Source organism: Natrix helvetica (assembly GCF_964273705.1).
Source record: "Natrix helvetica genome assembly, chromosome: 1".
NCBI classification, from domain to species: domain Eukaryota; kingdom Metazoa; phylum Chordata; class Lepidosauria; order Squamata; family Natricidae; genus Natrix; species Natrix helvetica.
In genome coordinates this window covers 302,308,043-302,321,363 of record NC_138548.1, presented here as the reverse complement: position 1 = coordinate 302,321,363, position 13,321 = coordinate 302,308,043, and the positions used below count along the sequence as shown (strand labels likewise).

The window sequence follows — 13,321 nt, the reverse complement described above, 5'->3', positions numbered from 1 at the left end:
TATTTTGAGCAAAACTGAAATTAATGATTGAAATTATTCACTGAAATGAATAAAAATAAAAACTGATGCAGCAAACTTACGTCTACATTTGTATCCTTGCTTATTTAGTCCCCTATAAGAGAAATAGACAGAAAAGAACGGTGAATAGAAGAAAATGTTCACATCTGAGTAGCAGAGACTAGTTGATTAGTTAGGATCATGTTTATACAGTTTATTTCTTTCTAATTCATATTTGTATGCACTCTCCTCTAGAGGAGCAACAGATTTCTTTTGAAGTGACATGCCTTCGATATGCTGATAAAAAACACTAATTTTACAACTCTCCTGGATCAGGACAATGATCTCAAACAAGAAAGTTCAGTTCAATAGAAAATGGTGAAGTAAGTGCACACTGAAATAAATGGTAAAAAATGAACTTTTAGTCCCAAATATGGGATGAAAGCACAAAGAATAATTACTGTCCTGTGTTCACTCTTCCCAGGTGCTGTTGCTTCTCTAAAAATATTTTTACCTATAACAGGGGTTGGCAACCTTAAACACTCAAAGACCCACAAAGGTCCTAACCGGAAGGCCCCCCCCCAATCAATTCTGGAGCTGATCGGGAATCTGGTTCCCCTACCATAGAGTCTCCTCCTAGTGAGGCATCCTATCCTAACCAAAAGCCCTATCAACTGTGGAGCCTACCAGCAACAGGGAACCATAGCAGAGGGATGATAAAGCCACATTTGGCTCCAGAGTCGCGGGTTGCCAATCCCTGTCCTAGAAGCTATTACAAAACTAAGAAGACTACTAAATTTAAAACAGGTAGATTTTACCAAAAGCACCTGAAAACTGCCTAAATCAGATTTTGTTATTAATGATGAAATTTTACTGTCATTTTGAAATCAGATTTTAGAGAACTTTGACACTGAGTTTTGATAAAAATAAGAATGTGATAATAAGAATGGAATCAATTATGCTTTCATTATAGACCGTGGTAGTATTGTTGAGTGTGGCATTAATTTTAGTATCCTAAAGTGGCAAGGAACATTTCTGCATTGTTGATCCTGTTCCTGGTATTCACTCCCATAGGAGAGGGAGGCAAAGTCATTATAAGTATCCATGAAATCTGATCAGGTTCTTTTTAAAGGGGAGAAATCTATCAGGATCATTATGTGTGGTGACCATGAAGTTACATACATCATTAGTTAATTTCCTTGTTAACTAATTCCTATTAATTTTCAGGCAAGTTGATAAAACTTTTTTAGGACTTTCTGAAAGCACATTGAAATTCTCTTAGGAAAAATAAGGTTATAATAGACTTCTCACATTCAATCTCACAATGAAAGAAAAACTATGAAAATTCTTCAGTGCTAGAACTATATACAAAAACAGACATCTAAAAGGTAGTGTTATTTTACTTACCAAACAAAATCTTTGCAGACAGAGCAAAATGTAGGTTGTCCAAAAAAAGTGGCAATGAACTCATGATTTTTAATATAGTGGATCTTTGCTTGTTTGATTGCTCCTCTTCTATTTATAGTCACAGTTCCTTCATCTTCTCTTATTGAGTGCAAAGGATCTTCAAACAAAGAAATAAAACATAAGTGAAGTTATAGAAAGTGTTGGTCTTTATTTGATTGTATGCTCTTAATCTTCACCAACTACTTGTGTCAAGCCTGCAGCCATCTTTTCTTTTGGATCTTTAGCCTGCCACACTTTCTATTATTCTACTATGCATTTTCTATTGTGGGAATATGGGAGGGGGGATTGTACAGAGTTAGATGATATGTAGCCATAACAAAATTCTTTCTAGAAAGCCTAGGCCATCCTTTGTCTTTGCACCTCTGAACCTGACCAGAACAGAGGATGGGTGAAACTGCTAGCATAGCAGTGGAAGATTGGACCATGTGATGGACTTGTGTGTGTGGGAGCAAGATCTTGAACTTTCAGCTGGGTGAGGAAAATCTGGAAGCTTTCAGATTCGGGTTTTCCCAGATGTGCCAACATGGCTCTCTTAGTAAATTGGAACTTCGAGCAATACATTGCCTTGGACTCTGATTTAATTTTGGATGCTATTTGAAACCCTGACAACTTGTTTAATTAACAGATTGGTATAATAAACTTATATGTAATATAAACATCTAAAAAAATCCTGTGTTTGTTCCTTTACCAGGAAGTGAGTATTTTCAAATACTGTTTTAGCAGTTTTATGTTGCAACCAAAATTCATGCCTGCTTTAAAATATACAGTCAGACAATAAATACAATAGCCATAAATGCAATGCTGGATAAAAAGCACCATGCCTTACTATTTCTGACCAATAAGAATTAATGGCATAAAGAATACTGAGAGTGAGCATGCAGTTATTTAATAAAGGCTTCTTTGCTTAATGTCGTCTAGATATAACAGCACTTCCAGAATTTTGAGCCAGGTAGCAGACCAGTAATCATCCCTCTCCCTCCCCCCCAGATTATATGCTGACTCTGTAAACCACTTAGAGAGGGCTATAAAGCACTATGAAGTGGCATATAAGTCTAAGTGCTATTGCTATAGTGCTATTGCTATCATCATTATCATCATCATCATCTATCCACCCATCCATTAATGGGTGGATAGATTAACATCAGAAATATGTGGCTCCATTGTGGTGGTAAATTGAGGTCTACCTGTAATTTATTGCAAGAGATCTTATGGATTGTGTGCGTTTGTGTGAAATTATAGTTAGGTTTCAGAACAGGAGAACCATCTTTTTCCTAAATTCTGTATTCTTCCAACAAAAGTGTTACTTCCTTTTGTTCATGGAAAATGTAAAGTTGGAATCAGCTTGATTAGTCTTACACTAAAAAGAGCATCACTACTTCAAAACTATTGTTGCATATGTGCATTACTCATCTTTAGTGCTCACTGTCTTTCAAAGTGAATGGAACAGCTGCATTTTCTGGATCTTGAATTCTGAAGCAATGAACCAGCATGCTAAGCAGCTTATTTTCAGTGTGGAAAATTATTCCAATAGCTCAGATTGCAACCCAAAGAAATACATTTGCCACTGAATCTAGTAAATATGTTTAAAACTAGGAGGGAAGCCAAACTGCTACACTATGATAATCAAGATGATACAAAATGTGTTTTACTCATATATTTTAGAAAAAAACCCACACATCATGAATATAAGGATAGATTTCAAACCAAACCAGATAAACCTATGAAAGGGCTTTAAAATCATTGCCTATTGCCATGATCCCAGTTTTGTTCTTGATTTTTGATCACAATAAACATATATCAGTGCTGTGGCAGACTTAGGAAAGAAAAACTGGGGATGTATACTGGAAATCATCTTTTGGTGATTGGTCTGACTTATTTGCTATTTAAATTACTACAACCTGATCTACTAAATTGGTCAGAATTGACCTAACCTATTTGCTATTTAAATTACTACAAAGTAATTTATTAAAAGTAATTTTCTAAAACAAGAGGAATAAAGAATAAAAATTAAAAGTCTGCCCATTTCTCTTTGAACTACACTTACATAAGATACCTAATTTGATCAGGTCTTTCCACAATTATTTTAGAATAGAAAGGAAATGATGTCTCTGATATCTTACAAGTAATTAATACGGTATTCATCATATGAGACACATTTCATCCAAGACATAACATACAATATAACATGCTTATGAGCTGAATAAGGAGACATAAACTGGGCGCTTCTAGGAAAGCTATCACTGCAGTTCCAAATCACCTTGAGATGTTCTCTATTAGTATGCTAACTATGTAATATATTTTGTTGTATTCTGTTCTCCTTCCTCGAGCCAATTATTGTGATAAGAGAATCAAGGGCAAATATTCCTCCCAAGTACTTAGCTGGAATTCATAAGATCACAACACTCCACCACAAAGACTTTCATGAACTTAAAAATAGTGAAGGAAGGATGAAGCAATATCAGAAACCTTGTGTCTGCTTTCCACAAAGTCATGGCCCCCGAGAGGGAAAACTTAGCATGGGAAATAAGTGGTTGAAGCTGAATCTTGAGGCACACAGGAACATCCTCTTTTTAAGCAGGCTATTAAAAACAGAGAACAGCAAGGGCAAGGAATATATTTTTGCTCTGCGCTAGAACATCAGCATTTTCAATCCAAGTTGGATCATAGGCTGAAGTGAACAAGCTCACATTCTTATAAAAGGACTTGCAGAGGAGACCCTGGACTGTTTTGATGGGCTCCAAAATTATGCTCAGGAAAGTGTCAAAAATGAAAAGTGATTTCCAGTACGTATCTCCAGTTTTTATTTTCTAAATAAGAGGAGAAACTTCATATAAAATATAATATTCATCATAGCAACACGGAGCATGTAGTAATAAGGAAGATATTTTTTCAGTTGTTATTTCCGCACATGAAGAATTAATTCTGCAGCAGAGACAGGTTCAACAGGGTATAAGAACTTTTCATATGTCAGATTTTTCATACGGAACTGATGAAAATATTAAATTTGGCTCTAAGGAAGAACCCTTACTGGGATGTCAAAATATGTGAAGTGATATAATTCCCTTGCTTCCATTTGGCATTTTCTACAGTAAGTGTTTCCTAAAAGTCCTGAGATCAGGCTAGTCTTAGTTTAATGTTGGATACTTAAAAATAACTTCTTAGCATAAATACATTATAAAAGAGGTTTTTAATCATCTATCAAAATATCACATGATAAAAAGCTAGCAAATGATTCTTTCTGACTAGATGATTTGAGGACCATGATTACGGATCCATGCAATGCCTAAATCAACAGAGTCTAGACTGAATTCTAGTTTCTCTACATGTGTTTTGGCATAGTAGAAGATTTGCAAACAGGTGGAGCAGATATACCTATGGAGAAACAATTACTGAGCCAACTGAGAAAAATTACAATACTGTATTAACCATTTAATAAAATCCTTTTGAACATTTCACCGTGGATTGAGTCTGTTTTTCCATAACCTAAAAAAACCTATTGGCTCTTAATCAACACATCATCTCCATTTCCAGTAAATCGTTAGCCAAATGCAGATAAGATCACCCATCCATTTTCTTTACAGACACAAAAACCTGAATGTTTTGGAATTCTGCCAAATCTCTGCAACTGAAATTATTGATATGTGCAACATAATCAATCATGCTATGAGTTCAGAGAAAAGGGCATCCAGGGATCTGGATCTTTAAAGGCAAGATCAAGTGTTGACTAGGTGTTATAGCTAGAGTTGGGGTTAGAGAGGTTATGGTTCCCTAGTCTTGGAATTGCTGTCGATCAGAAGCAACCTCTTTCCCCGCCAGAATGGGTATAATTTTTTGCCTAGACCTGCAGTAGCCCAATGTCCTGGGCTCTCACAATACAAACAAGCTCCTGCACACCACTGTTTAACCTTTTCTTCTGGAGATAACTGAGTCTAGTTCCCCCTATTTGTATGGATAGCTTAGGCTGAAAAAAAGTGGCTGGAAGGATGGTTAGCAGAGACGTACACATAGGTTAATTAATTAATTCAATTTCTATAGCCATCCATTTCAAGCAAGTGACTCTATTTATACAATATACAATACAATACAATAGTAGAGTTGGAAGGGACCTTGGAGGTCTTCTAGTCCAACCCCCTGCCTAGGCAGGAAACCCTATACCGTTTCAGACAAATAGCTATCCAACATCTTCTTAAAGACTTCCAGTGTTGGGGCATTCACAACTTCTGGAGGCAAGCTGTTCCACTGATTAATTGTTCTCACTGTCAGGAAATTTCTCCTCAGTTCTAAGTTGCTTCTCTCCTTGATTAGTTTCCACCCATTGCTTCTTGTTCTACCCTCAGGTGCTTTGGAGAATAGTTTGACTCCCTCTTCTTTGTGGCAACCTCTGAGATATTGGAATAATGCTATCATGTCTCCCCTAGTCCTTCTTTCTCTTAAGCTAAACATACCCAGTTCCTGCAACCGTTCTTCATATGTTTTAGTCTCCAGTCCCCTAATCATCTTTGTTGCTCTTCTCTGCACTCTTTCTAGAGTCTCCACATCTTTTTTACATCGTGGCGACCAGAACTGAATGCAGTATTCCAAGTGTGGCCTTACCAAGGCATTATAAAGTGGTATTAACACTTCACGTGATCTTGATTCTATCCCTCTGTTGATGCAGCCTAGAACTGTGTTGGCTTTTTTGGCAGCTGCTGCACACTGCTGGCTCATATTTAAATGGTTGTCCACTAGGACTCCAAGATCCCTTTCACAGTTACTACTACTGAGTAAGGTATCCCCTATACTGTACCTGTGCATTCCGTTTTTGTTGCCTAAATGTAGAACCTTACTCTTTTCACCATTGAATTTCATTTTATTAGATAGTGCCCAATGTTCAAGTTTGTCAAGATCCTTCTGTATCTTAAGCCTATCTTCTGGAGTGTTGGCTATTCCTGCCAGCTTGGTATCATCTGCAAATTTGATGAGTTCCCCATTTATTCCCTCATCCAAATCATTGATGAAGATGTTGAAGAGTACTGGGCCTAAAACAGAGCCTTGGGGTACTCCACTGCATACTTCCCTCCATGTAGATGCAGTTCCATTGAGAACTACACGTTGAGTGCGGTTGGTCAGCCAGTTACCAATCCATCTGGTGGTGATGCTGTCTAACCCACATTCTTCTACTTTATCTAGTAGTAGGTTATGGTCTACCTTATCAAAAGCCTTACTGAAGTCCAAGTAAACTATATCAACGGCATTCCTCTGGTCCACTAATTTTGTCACATTATCAAAGAATGCAATAAGATTAGTCTGGCATGATCTGTTTTTGACAAATCCATGTTGGCTTTTGGCTATTACTTTGTTTGCTTCTAGGTGTTCGCAAATTCGTTGCTTGATTATTTTTTCCAGAATCTTTCCTGGTATTGAGGTTAGGCTGATAGGTCTGTAGTTTCCTGGATCTAATTTTTTCCCTTTTTTGAAGATGGGAACCACATCAGCTCTTTTCCAGTCCTCTGGTAGTTCCCCGGTGTTCCAGGATCTCTGAAAGATATAATTCAGTGGTTCTGAGATCTCGTCTGCTAGTTCCTTCAGAACTCTGGGGTGTAATCCATCCGGTCCTGGTGATTTGAACTCATCTAGGGTAGACAGGTGCTCACTTACCATTTTCTTCCCTATTTCAATTTGTGTTCCTAATTTTGTGGTGCTGCTTTTGATAGGTTGGACTGTTTTATCCCTTTGTGTAAAGACAGATGCAAAACATGAGTTAAATAGTTCTGCTTTCTCCCTGTTGCTTGTCACCTTCTTGCCACTTTCTCCTAGCAATGGACCAATTGTTTCCTTAACTTTTTTCTTGTTTTTAACATGTTGGAAGAAGCTTTTTTTGTTAATTTTTACTTTTGTGGCAAGCCTTTCTTCATTGTGAGCCTTAGCTTTCCTCACTTCATCTTTACAGGCTCGGGCTATTTGCTGATATTCTGCCTTAGTTATGTCCCCCTCCTTCCACTTTTTATACTTACTTTTTTTGTCTTTCAGTTTGTCAGATAGTTGTTTATGCAGCCATGCTGGTTTCTTTTGGGAGCTGTTGTTTTTCTTCTTCATTGGTATTGTGTTAGACTGGGCTTTTCTAATCTCATTTTTCAAAATTTCCCAAGCTTCTTGAGTTGTTTTCCCCTCGAGGATTCTCATCCATGGAATTTTTCCCAAGCTCTCTCTAAGTTTATTGAAATTAGCTTTCTTAAAGTCCAAGACTCTAGTTTGACTTTGTTCTACTACTTGTGTTTGGATAATGTTGAATTCCAATATTGCATGGTCACTTGCCCCCAGGGTTCCTATGACTTCAACACCTTCTATCATTTCCTCTCTGTTAGTGAGAATTAAGTCCAGTATGGCTGATCCCCTTGTTTCCTTCTCTACTTTTTGGAAAACAAAGTTGTCTGCTAGGTTTGTTAGGAACCTGTTGGATCTTCCACTTGGTGCAGAGTTTGTTTCCCAGTTGATGTCAGGGTAGTTAAAATCTCCCATTACTATTGTGGTGTGCTTCCTACATACCTTAGTTAGCTGACTAGCAAAGAGTTCATCTTCTTCCTCTGCTTGGTTGGGTGGCCTGTAGTATAGACCTATGGCAATGTCATTTCCCCCACAACCTTTAATATTGACCCAAATGCATTCAAGATAGTTCTCATTATTGTTGTGCTCTATTTCTGTAGAGACATAGTTATTTCTTATATATAGTGCAACTCCACCTCCTCTTTTATTTGGTCTATTTCTTTTAAATAATTTAAATCCTTCTAGCTGTATGTTCCATTTGTCAGTTTCATCCCACCAAGTTTCTGTAATGGCAATAATATCATATCTGCCCTCTTTTACTTGAATTTCTAATTCTCCCTGTTTATTCCTCATGCTCTGTGCATTGGTATATAGACATTTGAGTCCATTTTGATTGACCTTGTGTTTACTGTCTACATAACCTGTATTATGCCTGACTGCCCCTATTTTCTTGCCACTTGTGTGATTCATGCACATGGTATGACAATCACTATTACATGCTTGGTTTTGCTTGACAGCAGGAGTGATAATCTTACCCACACACACATCTATGTTACATGCATTTATAACCCTATGAATTTTAGTTTGCTGGGGACAGAGATGTTCTGTATCTATTAATTCTCTGTCCCCGCTCTTCAGTTTAAATGTTTATCAAGAAAATCTGTGAATTTAATGCCAAGTAACTCAGTTCCTTTCTTGGATGGGTGCAACCCATCTCTTTTGTACAGTTTTTCATTGGACCAGCTACAGGCTTCATGACTAATAAAACCAAAGCCTTCCCTTTTACACCACTCCTTTAGCCAAACATTAAACTCTGCTACACGCTGGCCCTTCCCTTTTTGTTCCTTATATACAGGTAAAACCTCTGAAAAGATAAGCCTACAACCTATACTATTAAGTTCATACCCCAAGTTCTGGAAATCATTCTGCACAGAAAGTACATCTTTCTGGGATAGATCATTAGTGCCAAGATGTATAATAGCATCAACGTCACAGTCCTTACTTGCATTCTTGACTATCTTGAGAATACGCCTCTTGTCTCTGCTGGCAGTAGCACCTGGCAGACACCTGACCTCTTTTAAAACCTCCGTATCCTCTCCTAAATTAACATCTCTTACGATTGAATCACCAACCAGAAGGTGACTTCTCTTTTTACATACCTTGATCTTCTTCTGCGACTGATGTGTGATACCTGGTTCCCCTTTTCGCCTTTCCGAAGAAAGTTCTTCGTTTTGGACCACGATCCCCTGCTTATTTGAGTCATCATTATCACAACTGCCTTGACCTATCTCTTTAGTGTCCCCATTAAGGTCAGCAAGGGCACTATATCTGTTTTGCTGGGTCACAGCAAAAGCTTTGGGTTTATGGTTCACAGCTCTCAACCTGCCAGATCCCACAGTTGTCCAGACAGCTCTTCTCCTGCAAGATCTTTGTGGTAGAGGGGGCTGATAGTGTGGCTTCACCATAGAGTGGAATGGCTGACGTAGACACCTGGTTTCTGCTTGGAGAGCACAGATTACAGATTCTAGATAGGTAATCTGCCTATGTAGACTCGTAATTTGTTTACAAAGGGGACAGTATCCAAATTTGAAAAAAGTACTGCGAAAGACAGGTGCAAAACAGCTATTACATTGAACTAAGCCAGTCATTTTGAAATAAATAAAATAAAATATTTGGCTGTATTGGGCCAGAAAGTCTGTGGCCCGACCATGAGTGTCATCCAATTTTTTAGACACAGCTACAGAGCATTTATGATATAATGTTGAAGGCAAGTTGCAAATGTGCTGTTTGCATGATGAACTGGAAAAGCTGCACATTTAATTGTCCATTTTTTGCTTGCAATTATTCCATTTCAATGACTGCACTTAAAGGAATACTCATCTATTGTGTTGAGATGACAAACAATCTCAAACTCCACATCAGCTGATAAAGTCTGCAATGGTGCCTCCTAAACTACCCTTCTTATTACTGCATTCACTTCAGATAATCCCTGTGGTTTAGGTGAGATTCAGTCTGCTCAATGTGTTAAGACATCCCTAACAACTACTCACTAAACATTCTTTTCAAAATATACAGGAAAATATCCATTCAGATTTGGACTTTCACATTATATTTCAAAGTAATTTTTACTACCGGTATACATCGGCAGGCTTAGCTTTCTTACCTCCATCTTCTAGAAAATATTGTACAGCCATGAGTACTTTTCCTTGAGGTTGTAAATCAAGCTAAAAAGGAAGGAACATCTGAATTACTTGCCAGTTTTAATGATCTTTCTGCTATTAAAAATGCCGCAAGTGGTTGCCTAGAGCAGTGTTTCTCAACCTGAGCAACCTTAAGGCATGTGGACTTCAAGTTCACAAATTCTGAGAAATGAGGCCCAACTTAAAGTTCTTGAGGTTGAAAACACCTGTTAGAGTGTTACATCATAGGAAAAGCTGCTTTCCTCAGATTTCCTCCCTCCCTTCCTCCATTTCTGGAGGCTTGATCTTTAGGGTTCATATTAATTAGGGACTGACGAATAATCGCGGACTCATATAACCCTAGAAATGTATAAACTGAACAAAAAGAGTTTGGTCCTAAAGCAAAGATGCACAGGTTTGCCTGTAGTTCTTGAATGCCTTGAATGAAAACCCTACTACAACCCAATCATAATATTTCCAATTTCTCCAAGCAAAGGACTTTCCTCCCTCTTTTAATGATAGCTGGCAAAGAAATAGCAGTGCTCTGGTCTAAACCATGTTCTTTCTGCTGAATAACATCTTTATTTTCTATGGCTCCAGGAACACTCTAGAAAATGATGTTTTGTCATAAGAAGCAATATAAGAATAAATTAAAGAAGTTTGAAATTATTTGTTTATATTAAAGAGATGAGACAGTGGATGTCAGTGGACATCCAGGTGAGTTGTCTAGGAGTACAATTATACCCCTGATATTTCTATCATTTTTAGATAACCTCCAAATTTTGTGGAAATGCATTCCACAAAATGTGATCTAAATCAAACTGGTAATCGAAGCCTTAGTAACATAAGTATCAGGTCCAAGGAGGAAATTACCTACAGAAGATCACATCATAAAAAAAGCACTACATCTAGTTGTTTCTGAAGGCTGTACGAGGCTAAATAAATAAGTTTACTGTAAACAAGATGTCTTTTGGATGTCCTACTTTTGAACTTTAGTGGTCCAAGACAGCGGTGGGATTCACTTACCTCCCCTACTGGTTTGCAAATGTAACCGTGCTTTCTATGCATGCGCAGTGCTCGCGCATTACATTGGGGCAGATGGTCCAAGACAGCGGTGGGATTCACTTACCTCCCCTACTGGTTTGCAAATGTAACCGTGCTTTCTATGCATGCGCAGTGCTCGCGCATTACATTGGGGCAGATGGTCCAAGACAGCGGTGGGATTCACTTACCTCCCCTACTGGTTTGCAAATGTAACCGTGCTTTCTATGCATGCGCAGTGCTCGCGCATTACATTGGGGCAGATGGTCCAAGACAGCGGTGGGATTCACTTACCTCCCCTACTGGTTTGCAAATGTAACCGTGCTTTCTATGCATGCGCAGTGCTCGCGCATTACATTGGGGCAGATGGTCCAAGACAGCGGTGGGATTCACTTACCTCCCCTACTGGTTTGCAAATGTAACCGTGCTTTCTATGCATGCGCAGTGCTCGCGCATTACATTGGGGCAGATGGTCCAAGACAGCGGTGGGATTCACTTACCTCCCCTACTGGTTTGCAAATGTAACCGTGCTTTCTATGCATGCGCAGTGCTCGCGCATTACATTGGGGCAGATGGTCCAAGACAGCGGTGGGATTCACTTACCTCCCCTACTGGTTTGCAAATGTAACCGTGCTTTCTATGCATGCGCAGTGCTCGCGCATTACATTGGGGCAGATGGTCCAAGACAGCGGTGGGATTCACTTACCTCCCCTACTGGTTTGCAAATGTAACCGTGCTTTCTATGCATGCGCAGTGCTCGCGCATTACATTGGGGCAGATGGTCCAAGACAGCGGTGGGATTCACTTACCTCCCCTACTGGTTTGCAAATGTAACCGTGCTTTCTATGCATGCGCAGTGCTCGCGCATTACATTGGGGCAGATGGTCCAAGACAGCGGTGGGATTCACTTACCTCCCCTACTGGTTTGCAAATGTAACCGTGCTTTCTATGCATGCGCAGTGCTCGCGCATTACATTGGGGCAGATGGTCCAAGACAGCGGTGGGATTCACTTACCTCCCCTACTGGTTTGCAAATGTAACCGTGCTTTCTATGCATGCGCAGTGCTCGCGCATTACATTGGGGCAGATGGGTGGAGCTCCCGCAGCCACCGCTACCTGTTTGCCCACAGCAGAGAGAACCAGCTGAATACCACCTCTGGTCCAAGGTAAATAATGACAAAAATAATTGATCTCATAAATTAATACGCACCCAAAACTCTGCTTTTCCATTGCCTTTTTTACATTTTTCAGCTAAAACTGATACGCCTACAGTCACTTCAGACAATGGTTCTTCTGCAGCCTTCATGAGGACAATCTGAATCACACGTCCTTCATAGATGTGAGCATCAAAGGAAGTTTTCCAATCGGGATACATAGTGGGCTTCTTCTGAATCAAAGTTTTTCCTCTCTCTTTAATACACAAAAAGGTATGGATGACAAGTTGACAAGAAAAGCTCTGTACTTCATCACATATTGAAACAATATATGGTCAATTTATTAATTAAGGAAAGAAAAAAAATATTTAAAGAACTTTAAGGAAATTATAAATCTTACAATCAATACCTATTCATATTTATTTTGTTTTGGCCCCTTCACTGTTGCCAGGTCAAGAACTGAAGAAGTAAGAAATGGTAAGTCAAAGAAATGAAGGCATTAGAAAACAAAATAATATATAACTAAATCTAGTTTACACGAAGCCATTAACTAAGACTCTTAGTAGCTTTCTGTCCTTCCAAACCATCCTTCCGCTAAATCCACACATTGTTTCATATGCTATCTTTGTTCTTTAAACTTCTGACATCTCTCTTTTTTGAGAATCTTTTCAATTCCAACCACAATTTTCTCATCCTTTCCCTTTGTCTCAACCCATTCATCCTCCCTTTAGACATTCATTTGCAATTGGATTCTCATTCATTTATAACTATGCACCTTCAGTGCACATTACTTCCTTTGTACGGTACTTACTTTTTTATTCAGTCAGTAATTAGTTTTAGACCCAAAGTATTTTTCGCCCTATAAGACGCACTTTTTTACTCCAAAAAAGAGGGTGAAAATCTGGGTGCGTCTTATACGACGAATGTAGCCACCTGGGTCATCTAAAAATGGGGCAGGCA

The 13,321-nt window shown here is 38.7% G+C and overlaps 1 protein-coding gene across 2 annotated transcripts in view; it reads right to left on the bottom strand.

Moving 5' to 3' along the window:
- The window catches only part of PRKCD (protein kinase C delta), a 68,687-nt gene that overhangs the window by 26,134 nt on the left and 29,232 nt on the right, over positions 1-13,321 (bottom strand). For both annotated transcript variants that reach the window (XM_081934763.1, XM_081934762.1), the window contains exons 3-6: positions 12,418-12,617; positions 10,151-10,211; positions 1,405-1,561; positions 81-112 (exon numbers count right to left, since the gene is read on the bottom strand). In XM_081934763.1, coding sequence (XP_081790889.1) covers positions 81-112; positions 1,405-1,561; positions 10,151-10,211; positions 12,418-12,617 — 450 coding nt within the window. The remainder of the gene's footprint in view (positions 1-80; positions 113-1,404; positions 1,562-10,150; positions 10,212-12,417; positions 12,618-13,321) is intronic.